General features: G+C 43.8%; 2 protein-coding genes across 6 annotated transcripts in view; one reads left to right on the top strand and one right to left on the bottom strand.

Annotated features, from left to right (window-relative positions):
- Window positions 1–8,744: 8,744 nt before the first annotated feature.
- Window positions 8,745–12,572, bottom strand: LOC119460569 (uncharacterized). Of its 5 annotated transcripts, none has more exons than XM_037721512.2 (2): window positions 11,769–12,572; window positions 8,745–11,156 (listed from the first exon to the last, which is right to left on the bottom strand). In XM_037721512.2, exon 2 carries the CDS (start codon window positions 11,119–11,121, stop codon window positions 8,938–8,940), a length of 2,184 nt encoding a protein of 727 aa, XP_037577440.1. In that variant the 5' UTR covers window positions 11,122–11,156; window positions 11,769–12,572; the 3' UTR covers window positions 8,745–8,937. The 5 variants fall into 5 exon arrangements, with proteins under 5 accessions (XP_037577440.1, XP_049528218.1, XP_049528217.1 ...); XM_049672261.1 differs by having other exon boundaries at window positions 8,745–10,655; XM_049672260.1 differs by having other exon boundaries at window positions 11,784–12,572.
- A 114-nt stretch (window positions 12,573–12,686) lies between these two features.
- The window catches only part of LOC119460570 (myophilin), a 57,027-nt gene continuing 53,005 nt past the window's right edge, over window positions 12,687–16,708 (top strand). Inside the window, exon 1 of the mRNA XM_037721513.2 lies at window positions 12,687–12,899. Within this exon, the coding sequence (XP_037577441.1) occupies window positions 12,846–12,899 (54 nt within the window). The 5' untranslated portion in view covers window positions 12,687–12,845. The remainder of the gene's footprint in view (window positions 12,900–16,708) is intronic.

The raw sequence follows: 16,708 nt of genomic DNA, 5'->3' as shown, positions 1-16,708 counted from the left end.
TGTGCCATCATGCAGAGACTTCTTATTGATGTTCTTGTAATTAGATGTCGACCCACTAGCTGGTCGGTAAGCTGAGCAGCAACTCTCATCAATTACAAAAGCAACAAGCAAAAACCGCTGACAACGCAGCATAAAGAGAGCTTTCATGTTAAGCAGCTAAAGCAACCCCAATAAATTGTTTCGCAATGAAAATATTATACTTCGAGCAAGAAAGTCAAAAACTTTGAGATACTAAGAGACATTTCATTCAAATGAAACAAGGTCGGTCGGAGTTAAGAAATTTCCAAGCAAACATGCGTTTGGTGCTGCATTACATAGATCTATAATAAGAAATTCGCAAATGTATCAAAGTATCTAAGATACAAAAGGAAAGTATCGTATCAGATACAACAATTGAGCTAGTATCTTGTATTATATCATATCATGATACAATTGCTAAGTATCTTTGCCCAGCCCTGGGTCTCTTCGTGGTAGGCCAGCCACAGTTAAGTTGTAATTCGAATTGGTAACCTTTGAAAGCACCACAAATCAGTCGTGTGTGTGCGTGCATGTGTTGTGCCAATGGTAAAGTTCTTACAGCCATGATTTAGGCAAAATAAGTCTTAAAACATTGGTTACTGGAAATATATATTCAAGAGAGCATTGTAAACGCACCTCTGCTATTTTTTACGCTTACAATTCCATCCAAGTCATAGCTTGTTTTTTGTCTGCATTGTTTGTTTTTTATTTGAAGATCAAGTGTGCTAAATTGAGTGATGCTCTCAAAAAAAGCTAATTGGTCTCTGTACACATTTTATCAACATTTTTACTAAGATAATCTTATTTTTTGTTGCGTTGATAATTAAGATTTCTAAGTTCTCTGTAAAGAAGTTGCATTTACTAATCACCCACTGTACGATTCATACTCAGACAACCATACTGAATCACATTTGTGTATATGAAATAAACTGCATTTTTACTGCTCCCTTAAGCATGATGATGAGACAGGAAACAGTCTGTTGTGTCTGATGGAAGGACAGCGCAATATTGGAGTGAAAACAATACGGCTTTATTTAGCCATCAACTTAACAGCGGTGGGCGAACTGCCCGGTTCTATGTTACAGGAATGAAAGCATGCACCAGCTTGAATGCCAGCGCTTTTGAGCACAACCAAAGGGTGATAGCGCTTGCGCCGCTACCATGGCGCATGCCTAGCTGCAACGCCTAGGCTCGCGACATATCACAGCCCTTCCGCATGCTGTTTTATCTTGCTTAAAGTGGACTCTCCACACACTTGCACGCAGTTCTGCTGCCATTAGTACTACATTCAACCGTTTACAGAGTGCAGTTTACCTGAAGCAATAGTGGTATTTATTGGCTGAATTTGGTCGTGGAAATGGCATATGTGGCTTTTGCATATGGATCCATGCATTTTCATACCAGTGCAATCTACTCATGGCCTGTGGAACAAGGGAAATAGAATCATACATATGTTGCAATATTTCAGACAGACATGCTTATTAAGTGCATGGCTACAGCCGGCATGCATGGTATAGTATACTAATACTGATCCACTAGTGTCACAAAGCAATGGTCCTTTCCGACTCTGCAAATGTAGAACAGTTTACAGGCATGATGGTCGAATGCTGAGAATGGCTGAACAAAATGAGTGGAATGTAATGCATTCAGTGTGTGCTTGGGCTGAACTGCAACACCTGTTTAAGCTGTGCCTTAAATTCTAAAAAATAAAGGGGGATAATGAGAAGTTGCTTTTTCTGCCACGCGTGTGTAGTGGCAGACGTCAAACTTTGAACAAAAATCTCCAATAATGTGTCATCAGCAACTTTCGTACACATTAAAGTTGGTGAGTGCTGATGTAATTTGATCACTAGAAATGCCTATACTGGCACGAGCTTAGGCAAAAACTGTTGTCTGGCAGTTTAAAAGGAAGGTGTGGGAGAATAATATATAGAGCACTAGTTCATTTCTTTGTGAACATTGGGATAGCTATTTCGGTACTGGTGTTATGTATTGACAAAAGATATTGTATTACACTGAATTTATTAGTTATTTACATGATTATCAATTAGGTATTTGGGCAATATTACAATGCCATGACATCAAGGGCTTGATAACAGCTCATCTCATTAGGAATGAACTTCGCACAAGAAAGACTCTGACCACAGTCAAAGTGAAAATATTACTGTGGTCGTTGCCTTTCTTATAATTTGTAGTGACATGTAAAATAAGAATTCAACCTTCCAGGATCGTAAACATGCTACGTAGAGCTAACATTAGCACCTGCAAAGCTGAAACAAGCCTGACCATTGAAGGTCTGCACCGTAGCTACAGCACTGCTTTCCAAGGTGGCTACTAGCCGTAAGTGGAGCAAGCATTAGCTGAGCTACCAGCTGGCTTGTGGAGACCAGCAGCTTATACCGGCAACTTGTAGAGCTGGCTCGAGTACAGCTTACAAAAGACTGCTACTAGCTGTGGCCTTGGCTAGATCAAGCTGGAAGGTAGACGTCTGCTGGCTAGCTGCGTGCTTCCTGGGTTTGCGATTATGGCTTTGCTCGAGGTTGCTGTTCCTTTGTCCTTACAACTGACTGGTGTTCCAGAATGCCCTTCTTTTGCACCAAAGGCGTTCAAAGAAATAAATGCAGATCCAACGCACCTTTTTGAATCTGTGAATGAAGCGAGGTTTTCATTAAGTGGTTAATTAAATGCCGTAACACTGGTCACCTTCTGCAACCTGTTGTGAAGCGTATAAATTACATGCTTGCCTAGAAAATTGGCAAGACATGGAAACTACCACCACACGACCCACATGATCCACATGTTTGTGGATTACACTGCCTCTGGGATAGGCCCACATTTCATCATGCCATCTCCGGGATGAGTTGTTTACTACTGCACTATCTGCAAGACAGGTTAACCTTAATTGGCAAGAAGCTGACCGACCAGACGTGCCATAACTTGCAAAAGAAGACACAGCAAGCTTTGCTTAATTATAGTAAGTACACACTTGAAGGAGGAGGAGAAGAGAGGGAAAGACGGTTAGGTTAGCCAGTGCATAGACTGCCTGGCTGCAGCAGCACAGAGCAGCCAGGCGGTCTATGAAAAAAAAAGAAGAAAAAAAGAGAGCTGTACGAGAGTGTGATATAGTGCACAACACTTTTTAAAGTCTTTCACTCAGTCCACTTGCCCTCAAGAAGCGTGACAACTCATTCTATGCCTTCTGTGCTGAGGATGGCCTCGACCAGTGTCCAAAGGTACCCACTTCCAACAAAGGGATGATTGTCCAGTCTGTCTAATGATGTTGAGGTATTTTTCTTGGTGCACTCATACAAGAACATTCACGAAGATGTGCAATTGTCTGACTTGAAGGCATATATTTGTTGCACTGAAGACATTAATTGTGAAGCATTTCTTGGCCAACATTTGCCACTGACAGTGTTCGTCCGTCTGCCTAGCCGCCTACGTCTTGGTGCTCTCATGGCCGTTTCGTTAACTTTATCATCATCATCATCAGCCTATATTTTATGTCCACTGCAGGACGAAGGCCTCTCCCTGCGATCTCCAATTACCCCCGTCTTGCGCTAGCGTATTCCAACTTGCGCCTGCAAATTTCCTAACTTCTTCATCCGATCTGGTTTTCTGCCGACCTCGACTGTGCTTCCCTTCTCTTGGTATCCATTCTGTAACCCTAATGGTCCACCGGTTATCCATCCTATGCATTACATGGCCAGCCCAGCTCCATTTCTTCCGCTTAATGTCAACTAGAATATCGGCTATCCCCGTTTGTTCTCTGATCCACACCGCTCTCTTCCTGTCTCTTAACGTTAGTCCTAAGATTTTTCGTTCCATCGCTCTTTGTGCGGTCCTTAACTTGTTCTCGAGCTTCTTTGTTAACCTCCAAGTTTCTGCCCCATATGTTAGCACTGGTAGAATGCAATGATTGTACACTTTTCTTTTCAACGACAGTGGTAAGCTCCCAGTCAGGATTTGGTAATGCCTGCCGTATGCACTCCAAGCCAATTTTATTCTTCTGTAAATTTATTTCTCGTGATCAGGGTCCCCTGTGAGTAATTGACCTAGATAAACATACTCCTTTACAGACTCTAGAGGCTGACTGGCGATCGTGAATTCTTGTTCCCTTGCCAGGCTATTGAACATTATCTTTGTCTTCTGCATATTCATCTTCAACCCAATTCTTACACTTTCTCGATTAAGGTCCTCAATCATTTGTTGTAATTCGTCTCTATTGTTGCTGAATAGGACAATGTCATCTGCAAACCGAAGGTTGCCGAGATATTCGTGTTGATCCTCACTCCTAAGCCTTCCCAGTCTAAGAGCTTGAATACTTCTTCTAAGCATGCAGTGAATAGCATTGGAGAGATTGTCTCCCCCTTGCGTGACCCCTTTCTTGATAGGTAACTTTCTACTTTTCTTGTGGAGAACCAAGGTAGCTGTGGAATCCTTGTAGATGTTTGCTAAGATATTCACGTATGCCTCCTGTACTCCTTGATTACGCAATGCCTCTATGACTACTGGTATTTCTACTGAATCAAATGCCTTTTCATAATCTATGAAAGCCATGTAGAGAGGTTGATTGTACTCCGCAGATTTCTCGATTACCTGATTTATGACATGGATATGATCCATCGTAGAATATCCCTTCCTGAAGCCAGCCTGTTCTCTTGGTTGGCTGAAGTCAAGTGTTGCCCTGATTCTATTGGAAATTATCTTGGTGAATATTTTATACAATACTGAAAGCAAGCTAATGGGTCTATAATTCTTCAGTTCTTTAACGTCTCCCTTCTTATGGATTAGTATAATGTTGGCGTTCTTCCAGCTCTCTGGTACACATGAAGTTGTGAGGCATTGCGTATAAAGGGCCAGCAAGCTTTTCAAGCATGATATCTCCTCCATCTTTGATTAAATCTACTGTTATTCCATCTTCTCCAGCAGCTTTTCCCCTGGTCATGTCTTTCAAGGCCCTTCTAACTTCAGCACTAGTTATAGAAGGAGCCTCTGTGTCCGGTTCATCACTATTTTGAATGAAAGTAGCTTGGCTGTTTTCGGCACTGTACTTCGTTAACTTGGTAGGTACTAAAAGAGGCATAGTATGACAAGAGTGTATGAAGAACATAAATGATAGGTGATGACATTAATGTCATGACATGCGTGTCACATAGGTCATGAAATAGCTGCCTAAAATGACAATGACCCAGCGAAAAAAGTATAACACTCAAAAACCACTGAAATATGCTTCTGATGTGGGTACTAAGTGAAGGAAACACTAAATGATGATGGCACTAGTCATAGTCATGACCATATGACTCGGCAAAAGAAAGATTAACACTCAAAAACCAATGGAATGTGTTTGCATAATGGAATGGAATCAGCATAACATCGATTCCCACAGGGCATGGGATCTGCCAGCTTTCTTTAGGTACCATGTGTTGTTTCGCTGCATAATATTCTGGAGACCAGAGCCGGCCATTGGCACATCTGTAGGGGCAGTACACATTCGGCTACATACAAGCTGATTTGTTATACGAGTGCTGTCCTGTGTGTGAGCTATTCAGAAAGACAGCAGCAAGAGCCACAGTCAGCAGAGTTCGGGAGGGTTCGCCTAGAAAGCCCCACTTTAAGAAGAGTAACAGGATTATAAAGAACCGATCGCTATATCAAGTGCTGTGTTCAGCGCCTTCTATCAGCTCAGTAACGTTTCTGTAAATGATTATTAATGTGCATCTTGCAGCACTAATATGCTGTACATAGCCTCTTATAACTATTCTATGAGAAACTTAGTTATAATATGGTGCAGCACAAGATTACACTTGAAACTGTAACAATTTCATTCATTCATTCATGTGTATTAATGGAAACGGGATATGCTTCTGCATTAATGTGCCCTACAGCATCAGCAAATCAGTGGTCCATTACAAAAAAAAAAAAAAGAACTAGGCCAGAATTTAGCTCTGCTAACTCTGTCATATACTTAGGCATGATGATTGCGACATTGCCTACAGCTGCACGCACGTCACTGGCGACCTTGCACACTCTCGTATATCAAGCGACATTTCTATACCTCGTATATCTAACAATTTTGTGCACAGTGCAACGCGATCGCGTACACTCAACATACCTTAAGTTTTCTGTTAGATACTTCCATAGTGGGCGAAGTCTGCCTGTAATGCTATAAAGAAATGCGTGACCGATGGTGGGATCAGACCTCTGCAGCCCAGTGCTTTGACCATTAGGCCACGATCGTACACCTGCTTTTCTCGTACCAAAGTCGCTCTTTGAAACATTTGGAATGTGCATCCCATGCCAGTTTCTTCTATTCTTCCTATAGCGACAGCTACCCCGCTTTGAGACGCTGTGTTAGACTTCACTACCTTCAGGATCTGCCCACATTCTTTGTAAGACGGATACCTACAAGGTATGTTTGGTCCACCTATAATGCTATCACATTGTGTACAAGGCTTCCATGGGGGAGCCAAAATGTGAAAAATAATTTTAAATCTTATTGGTTGGTGTCCTGGCCTCCTCCCTTTTGCTACATTGCTGTGTCACAGTGAAACGCAGTCTAGTTTCAGGCCATGTTCCCAGCACTACTCGCTTCTGTAGGTGCGTCACCATGCAGAGTGTTTCCTAGAGGACAGTCACGTTGCAAAACTTTGCAGCATACAGCAACAAGCATCTGTAGTACTAGTTTAGTATAGCATACTTATACTTCATGGTAAGGAGCAGCAGCAGAAAACATCACACTTAATTTTGCAACTGATTGCAAAATGTGTTGTCGCAAAATGTGTTGGCAAACAACCTGCCTTTCCGTTTCATCTGCAAAGCTGGTCTTCCTCAGCACTGCTTAGCACATGACGACTTTGTCTTCTTCCCTAAGTTGCAATATTCCGTTTTCACATTCTGAATCTTAAGAAATCAGGCTGCTAGAAGCATATACTGTGTATTTTGACTTAGCCATGAGTGGCTGTACAGCACAGCAAGGACTTGGTTACTGTTAATAGAAGATCCATCATTATGAGTGGTAAATTCTGCATTAAATTATTCTCTGTTTTACTTCTAGTTGTTCAAGAGCTTCTAAATTTGGTGCTCTGTAACAGTTTGTTGTCCTTCTGTAGTATGAAAAGTTCACTATAGCAGCAAAACGAAGCATGGTAAGAAGGAACAGCCAAATCAAGCCTGTATAGGACAAAATAGGTGTGAGCAGCCAAATTATCATCCTCATAACATTCACCCTTATGTGTTCTCATTCTACACTTGTTTTTGGAGCACATGAAAAAAAATGTGGGACATTCAAAGAAAAGTATAGTAACAGCTGTAACAGCACACTGCAAGAACACTGCAGGTCACGAGATGTAGAGTTATTTGCTGCTTTTGATGACACTCTTTGTTCACTCAGCATACTTAGACATCTCAAGATACACTTGTACAATTTTATGCCACTTGCTCATATTCTATTACAGAATTGTAAATTGGCATGAATGCATTAGAACAAGGTCATCCGCAGTTCCAATGTCCTTGTTTTTTCAGCACTGTTTCCCATTATGCACATTATGTTAAGTAGAAATGTATTGCAACTAACCACTACTCGGCTTAAGTTCATCCTGAAGGAAATTTTCATGCTTGACTGAGCAGAAGGAAATTCCCTCCCCCTCACCCAAAATTAAACAGGGCTCAGTGTGTCACGTTCAGGCTCTTACAGACGAGATCGTACCTCACCCCCAGAGTGCTCAATTGGATAGATTCTAACTTCCCGCAATCGTGCTCCAAATGTGGGCACGACTTCTGCTCTTTCGATCATATGCTCTGGCTGTGCCCGTCCAACGCGGGGCTCTGATCTTCACGACAAGTCCAAGTGGGACGCCCCACTGCAAAGTACGGACTTTACGCATCAACGACAGGCCGTCCAGAGGGCCCGCGACGTCGCCAAGAGTCACCAGCTCCCGGTTCCGTCATGGGCGGAGCCACCAACTTGATTGCGGTGCCTTCGGCCAATCTTTTTCCTCAGGACCTTTTAATAAAGTTCTTGTCAACTGTCAACTGGTGCACTGCCTCCTTTTCACAAGTTTCTGTGCAAGGATGATGACTTCAGCACAATCCAGGTGCAATAAACCCGCATTTTGTATTGTAGTGTAGTGGTTCATCTGCGTGTAGGAAATCCACAATGTCTGGCAAGACTTACTGCGCGAGTGAGTTTTCGACATTGGAATTTTGTTTCATACCGTCTATCTTGGGTCAGCTTTTCAGCGTTATTGGGGGGGGGGGGGGGGCAAACGGGGGGCGGCCGTTCCCTGATCTTCCCCCTGGCTCCGCCCCTGGGTACTGGGCACAAAAATAGCATGAAGAACACAGAAGGCATGGTGCTACTGCTGCACATAATGGCAAACACAAAGACAGAAGGATGCATTAGACAAGGCTTGACAAGAGTGTTGGTGTGCCTTCAAATCCAAATAGCACATGTATCAGCTCACTGAAAGACTTATTTTACATGAAATCTGGTTCCACCAACTTGTCGAAACAACCTGCATTTTGCTTGTTTCGTATAGTATTTTGACAAGTCTCTTAACCTAATCAAAGTGTCAACAATTTATGTAATTGGCTGCACATTAGGTGAGGAGTCATGAATGCAGTTGACAAACACCAATGACAAAAAAAAGGTTTTAGCTGAACTTCCAAGTGATAAGTGTAAGAAATTGTGTTTGTGCCTACAAGAACGTGATATCAGTAAAAAAATATAATAAATATTTTAATTTCATACAACATAAATGACATAAGCAACTTGCTTTGGCTTTTCCAAAATAAATTTGCAGTGAAATTTGCAACAAGTAATTTTTAAAAGCAGCTCATGGTACAACAGAAATAATATTCAAGTAAGCAATACTGCTGCTACTGAGTAATTTGCCATTGCAGCAACTTTAATACTAGCTAATCAGGGTGATAGTGTACGTTTTGTCCATCAAAACTGAGTGTTCCCACACAAAAAAGCACCGCTAGATGAATCTCGTAATTACACATAGGTCCAAAATGTTTGGTCACAGCTTCATGCAAGCTTGTAAAATTCTCTGAGTGAGTAGGACTAGCTTCAAGCCGTTTCTTAATGAATTCTGACAGCACGGACTCCATCTTACTGTACACATAGTCAGGTGAGGAATCGGGGTCATCATCAATCACGTCTGCATCATTTGCTTCCTCAACATTCTCGTCAACTGTGCTTGTCTGTTCTTGGGACTGTTTCTTGCACTCTGCTAAACTACTGGTGCTTTCAAGTGAAGTCGACAGTGCCGAAATCTCTGCTGCATTGCCACAAAGCTGTACACAGGAGGAGTTTTTCTGAGCTTCTGCATTGTCGCCTAGCAACTTTGTTGCTGAATCAGCAGAGTTGTTCAGTGCCAAACACACAAGAGAGCTGGATCTTTTCATAGTCGCAGACTTTCTGCTGTCATTCTTCCCCAACTCGGGAACACAGTTTTCTCCAGATGTCTCTTGAGACAGCAGCTCCATGCTGTGTGATGCTGGTATTAAAACAAGCGAGTGGGACCTCACTAGAGTACCAGACGAAGCCATACATTCCTTCGGTTCACTTTGGCTCCCTGGTTTAGGCCATCTGTAGTGTGGTTTCAGCGACTCTGATGGTGTCAAGCTGCCTGCGGCAGGAACTGGCACGTCTGCTATGGGGGCTCGAAGATTTGGCATATTACGTTCTGGTTGAATAGCACTTGCCAAGACAGGTGCCTGCTTTTCTTTCCTAGAAGAACTTGTGGAGGCTTCTTCTGGCACAGAAACAGCGGATTTTGAAGCTGAATATTTGGATTTTCCTGATCCTTTGTTTTTGTTTGCTCCAAAAACAGGTGTTCCGCAGACAGACTTGATCATGTCAATAGGTTGTGTACAATCTATGGCACCATTGGCAAGCAATTCCTGTCCTGAATCAAGAACGGTGTGAAGCCTGTGTCGTACAGTAGAGCCACAATAGGTCCTCACAGCCTTAGGGGCCTGCTCTGCACAGATACTCAAGAGATCAGGTGTCAAGTTTGGGGCATACTTTAGCAGCTTGGCAGCATAGTAGGCTGACAGGAGTTCTGGGCACCTTTTCGTTTCAACCTCTTCCCTGCCACACTTCAGTGAAACGCAGTTGACTGTAGAGAGGTCGAACTTGTCTGGGTGCAAATGAAACAAATCAATGAGGTCAATGCCAGGAAAAACTCGCTTCAGATAGGCTGAGCACTCCTGAGGCACAGACTTTGTGCTGCAGAGGATGTAGTTAAAGCATATTGGGTTTGATGACACGGCACCTATGTCCTTCAACAGTTCCATGAAGTGAACAGCAAGTAAGAGTTCCTCGGCACTACTCCATGTGTCATTCCACTTCTCATATTTCTTGCGAAGCCACACTTTTTCACGAGGCTGCCATTTGAATATATTTGGGTAAGAGTTCAACACATCATTCAGCTTTGTCCTTGCTCGATCACTAAAGTACTGCTTGAGGTCAGGAAGCCAAGTCGTCGTTCCCTCGTGCTGAAGCTGCTCCATGTTGAGTCCACTTGAACAGCTGAAAGCGTTGCTTTTGTGCAAGCATTTCCTCAGGTGCGCAGCAATGCAATTTGAAGCAGCAACGGGCCGCCTCAAGAAGACGAAGCCACGGTCTGGTGATGTCACATGAAAGTGGGTAACATTGAGAGTAAAAAATATGTTGAGGCTGTTGGCATACATCTTATGAAGGAAGAGTCTTGCATCATGGTCCATATATTGTATATACTTAGACAGAATGTGCACTGAACATGGCTGCTCTCGTGTTGCCCCTATCTTCTGGAGAAGGTCCAGAAAGAACTGCACAATATCCAGGTTGTTTGGATTAGCCAGAATGCTCACTGCATCAAAGTGAGGTTGCAGACACACCTTGTTGTAGCTGGTGAAGACAAAGAAGTCTGTGTGGCCCCTTAAGAAACGTACCAGTGAACCATTGTAATTGGAATTCATGTAGTTGATCAGTGTGATTGGTGCACACTTATCGTATTTCTTGATTGTGTCATTTTGTGATACAGTGAGGGTTCCACCAGCCCTCTTTGCTTGAAGAGCAAAGAACTCAACCAGGCACCGTTCAAGAGCCATTTCTGCAGATGACCAATAATCAGCATTCAGCTTGCCTGCAAAATAAAATGTCAAGGAGAACATTACCAATATAGGCAGAATACAATGGTTTCTTAGCTGTGCAGCGAGTGATACAGCTAGTTGAATGCATTTTACGTTGTTTTTTGATCGCGTGCGCCATTTTTGTTTCTATAATGATCGACCTATTTATTTATTTATTTATTTATTTATTTATTTATTTATTTATTTATTTATTTATTTATTTATTTAGGTTGTACTCAAAGCGCCAAGATGACATTACAGTGGAAGGGGGTGGAGGGTGAGGTTACAATTTGCAAAGCAATCATGATAATGCGATTGACGATACGATTAGTCATGCACTGACTTCAGCGCTAAAGAAAAGTATAATAATGACATAGTTTTTGTTCCAGGTTTACACTCTGTATGCAAAGTATTTTGGTAGCGCTTTGAACTACATTAGATGTATCGATGCCGATCAGCTTGTTGTCGATGCTCGAGACAACCACATGCATTCCCCCTCCCCAAGCAAAAAAATTAATCGGCCCTCAGTGGCATCGCCGGTGTCAGTTGTCTGTCACGTCCAAATAGTGCTCATAACAAGTACATAAGTACAATGAATTAAACAATTGTCAGGATATATTTCTCACCTTCATTAAACGTACCGTTCGAACGTTGTCTTACAGCAGCCTGCACAGTAGTAATTATGTCCAAACTATCAATGAACGTGCAAAGTTCTCGAAGCCAGTGTCCCAAGAAACCACACCAAGCACACGTCAATGTTCGAAACGAACGTCGTCATTCAGAACGAACTGTGGCGCCACTTACGTACATACATATATATGTATACTGCAGACGGATTTCACATCGAACTCTCAGCGTTTAATTTGTGTACTACGCGATCGAGGCAATTCATGCCAATCACATTGCTCTTGCATAAAAGTTGAACAATTCACTCAAAATAATTAAAAAACAAATTACCTCCCGATAAACACATGATTCATGATTTTCACTTTCGTTCTGCCATCTGCAGCCATAGTTTGAATTTACCACTGTGTTCCCGCACCGTTATGTGCCGCCAACTTGCATAATAATGTTTCTCCATTCCATTGCACTTAAAAGGAACACATTATCGTGTGTAACCACACAATTCTGATGAACACCCTCACCATATTAAGCTTCAAGCCACTAAACAAACCATTGCGACACGTATGACTACGAAACAGTTTCGAGACGAACTAAAAAGTTAAACAAATTTAGCGCCATAGCACGCCCACCGTTGCGCTACTGAGAGCTTTTCCGGTCAATGAGCCGTAGTACTGTCAGCCAGCATGTCAGCTCAAACAGCAACCAAATCCATCGTTTCTTGGAGGTGGGAGGGGTACATATTGCACCCACAAGTCGGCGAGGCTGCTCGCAGACAGCAACAGCTTCCACGTCAGGTCGAGCAGACGACGCCCATCGGCCGGCTGTAGTCGCCATGGAAACGGCGAGCACGTGATTTTCGCTCTCCCTGCTCTCTCCGGGCTTTCGTCGAGCGGAGCGGCGGCACCGGCGCGGCTCAGCACAGTTCCGGCGGTTCACTTGATCAAACCGATCAAACGCCAGGCGGTGTAGGCGGAATACGCTCGCTGGAGTGCCGTGTCGTCGTCTGCCGGGCGGTAAGGGAAATTACTACGTGAGCCCTCGCTCTTGCCCGCACCATCAACCGCGGAATACGCGACAGGATGGCTGAACACCGTGCCACCAAATCCGGCCTCGCGGCCGAAGCTCACAGCAAGGTAAGCTATTCCATGTTGTGACAGTAGCCCATTAACCTGTGTGTGTTCCCACCTCATCGCGGACTGGAGACACCGCTGTGCAGCATCAAGGCGCGGGTGGTGGTCACACTGCGCGTGCTCCGAGCTACTCATTCTATAACGCCAGGAGCCACTTGAGTGGAATATGCGTGGTGGAATTTTGTTCAAGTCATTCGCAAAATACCGCCAAGTTTGCGTTATGCCCCATTCATGTGGGATAAAACGTGTTTGACAAGAGACACGAGCTGGCTCTCCCGCGCTCCGGTCAGGAACCAAGCGGAGCTACGCTCGAAGCTGTGTTACTAAAGGCGAAATGCACATATCTACGAACATGCAACGACGTAGCGGCAGCCGCGTTGTGACTGGCAGGTACGAAATAAGCACTTGGCGATTCACATCTGCTGGGTCACCTTATCAGTGATCAATGTCGTTGACGCGCAGCGCGCCCGATTGGCCGAAACCGCCGGTAAGTTGAAACAATGATAAAAGTTCATTAAAAATGAAATTATAGAAAAAATATTTAAAAAAACTGCGAGCAACCCGAGTAACGATACAAACGTGCTAATTATAGAACTGGCACTAGTAAAGTAAAACATGACCTTTCAAGAATACCAAAATAGCAGGCATTGATTTTGACAACCTGGAATTTTGAGGTAAGTTTCTATAGTCATGAAGGAAGTCATGAATGGCCACACCGCTGAAATCAACCAAGCTGACGGAACGGAACCGTTTTCACTGGTGGCAGAAAAAGAGAAGTAATATCAACTCGGGTTTATTGCGGAAACCGCATAAGTGGGACGACACTGGACCAGGTGTGTGCAAATAATCACGAAGCTATAGTGTACGGCAACGCAGTTCTGTAGGAGAAATTTCATATTGACGCGTCTGACACCCATGATTATCACTCTTTCTGCCAAGCCGCCAAAGAAAGCAGATGGTGAAATTCGGATTATGATTATACTGACTATTTTGCAGAGTCTCGAAGGGTGACTTAACGCCGAAATCTGCAGAACGGGTAACAAGGCCGCCGAGGAATGTTCGCGCGATTCAGTCGCCATTCATGTGGAGGGACAATAAAGTGAGGTAATCAATTTAGTTCCGTTAGTAATGTACGATTCTACTTCATTGTCGCCGTAAGTGGAGAATGGTGAGTCAGCAATAAATGCCTTTTGGCGAAGCCACTTTGAAGATTCCGTACTATAGCTGCCTTTGACGTCAGATACTTTTTTGCAGCCTCTGCTCGGGTTTAAAGGAGCCTGACATTGCGTTAATTCTAAATGTGAAGAAAGCTTAGTCTGTGAGTCTTAAGCGTAATGCATATAAACAGACGAAATGCACACATCAAGAAAAAACCCGTTAGTTCACAGTGAATTTAGGGTGCGAAATTCAAGACGGAAAAGTTTGGCCAACATTTGGCGCTAACTTTTTTTTTTTTTTTTTTTTGCTACCAATGAACTCCTTTCTGCCACACTGAATCCTTAAGCAAATCTTTATCAGTGTAATTTAATTGACTGTTGCTTTTTGGTAACAACGAAGCGGCACGCCCACAATTGATGCGCGATGTATTTTTGTTTACATCTTGGGAGCCGCGTATGGCATGCATTTATGTATGTGCGTACGTACCTACTTACGCACACTGCGCTCAGATGACCCGATACAATGGCGTTTGTTCTCCAATGCAGTGTGATGGAACTCATTTCATAGTTACGGACCCGCTGCGGCGGCTCAGTCACGGTAACGGCGAATGCCGCTGCTGAGCACCAGGCTCCAATCCAGGCCGCATTCCGACGGAGGCATATGCAAATGTTCTCGTGTACCCTTGCATGTGGTGCACGGTAAATAATCACAGGCGGTCCAAATTAACCCGTAACCACCCGCTACGGGTTATCTTAGCCCGTAACACCAAATAGAAACACAACAGTTAGACTCAAAAATACTATTCTGTAAAAACTATCTTTGTAAACCTTGCAGCAATAGGTTGTTCATTATAGAATAGAAAATGATCAGTTTTATTTCGCGCCGGTACGTCAGTGTGACAATACTTTGATTTGGGCGAGTTGGTTCATCTTGACAGTGTTATTGAAACAGCTATGGGCGAGCACGAAAAGTACATACACAAACGACAGGACGGGCGGTGAACTTCCAACTAGCGTTCATTTCGATTGGCCGGGCACTGGCACTGCGTACCAGGCACACAATAGCATACAAAATATTGCGCAGTCAGTCGATTCACGGGTCCAGATACCTGGAAAGAAATGACAACCTTTTTTCATGCAGCGCCAAAAAAGGACAGCTGACACACTTATCACCTGCTTACCTTGTATAATACGCTTCAAGTATTTAACGTTCTGTCTTGGTTCCTCGTTTGCTTATAAAAATGTGTTAGCAAAGACGGGTATGTATGCTCACTTTTTGCAGTGTTCAGCCAAGTGGCTTCCGTATCCTTTTCGAACATCAATATTGTGCTGACTTGCCCTGTCGTTGAAGCACTGGCCGGTCTTCCCTATATAAACGAGTCCGCAACCTAGGGATATTTCGTCATGCACGACATTAGACTTGCACACGGTGTATTTGGTCTGGTGGTTGTATGCTTTTCCGGTTCTTTTGAAAATTTCGCGTTTTTGACAGCTTGCAAGGTGCGGAAAACACCTTGCAAGCTTGTGTCGGTGTGCTACGTTTTTGAGATCGTGTGATACCTATGGATGTACGGGATCACATGCACAACTCTTTTTTTCACATTCTTTTAGTGGCACGATCACCGAGTGACACTTTGTTTCCTGAGCAGCAACTTCCGGTTAGGGACCGACTTCCGGTTTGTCACAGAGGTGGGACGAAATCAAAAAGAAATCAGAAAAATAGACAAGTAGATATCGATGGTTCTACTTTGGTTTATATACATGACATCAGAGCACAGGTATAGTACAGAAACGAGCTAATTAAGTGTCATGAATAATTATAAACAATTAATCAAAGTATAATTGCCGTACACCAAAGCACACAATCGTACACTTTAGATACCCACCGCATCAGTACAGGTTCCCGTGAAACTCCAAGACCATAAGTGACGTGATCAGTGACGCCACACTTAGAGCAGGGGTACCCGTTCACTACTAATTAAAATAAAAACAAGCTAATTAAAGCTACGCACCACCTGAGACAGCGGGGGGGGGGGGGTGACGTCACTCCCTCCTCGCTTCTCTCCCGGCGAGCACCTGCTCCGTTGCTGGCTCACGCGCGCCGGCGCTCGTTGCATGCTCGCACGTCAGCGGCGGAGGATTGCATGAGATGAGCTTCGTGCGCCGTCCGCTAGGGGGCTACGCGTCGTGCCCTCCTTCGCTCCCTCGCCCGCTCCTCTGTGCTACAGTGTATCTGTGCGTAGCGGTTTCTCTCCTGTTCCATTCGCCATGGAAGTAGACGACGATGACTCAGGGCCAAGTGTTGCGGACACTAGGAGAACACAAAATTAACCCAAACAATACACCAGGCTACACCAACGCCGAGGTGTGAGTGCCACTAGCAGACACTTAAGCCGAGGATTAGGGCCGTTTCTCAGCGCCCGTCCTGTCGCTGGTGTACTTTCGTCCTCGCCCGTAGTGCTGTTTCAAGAACACTGTCAGTGTGACGTCATGGATTTCAAAATATTTCCTGGCATTGGGGCGTTTTCGCTCAGTAAAAATGTTTGCAACATTGTAATCTAAAATAGTCAACGGCTAATTTAGAATACAGTGTGGGCCATCTTCACCGATTAAAAGTTAGCTGGGCCCGGGCCGATGCCGTCAAAATCAATGACG

This window comes from Dermacentor silvarum, chromosome 8 (assembly GCF_013339745.2).
Source record: "Dermacentor silvarum isolate Dsil-2018 chromosome 8, BIME_Dsil_1.4, whole genome shotgun sequence".
Classification (NCBI taxonomy): Eukaryota; Metazoa; Arthropoda; class Arachnida; order Ixodida; family Ixodidae; genus Dermacentor; species Dermacentor silvarum.
The sequence above is the reverse complement of the archived record's forward strand: the minus strand, read 5'-3'. Positions and strand labels throughout refer to the sequence as shown.

What these genes read in the sequence shown, in the direction of transcription:
- LOC119460569 (XM_037721512.2), bottom strand. Translation starts at nt 11,121, where the DNA reads ATGGCTCTTGAACGGTGCCTGGTTGAGTTCTTTGCTCTTCAAGCAAAG.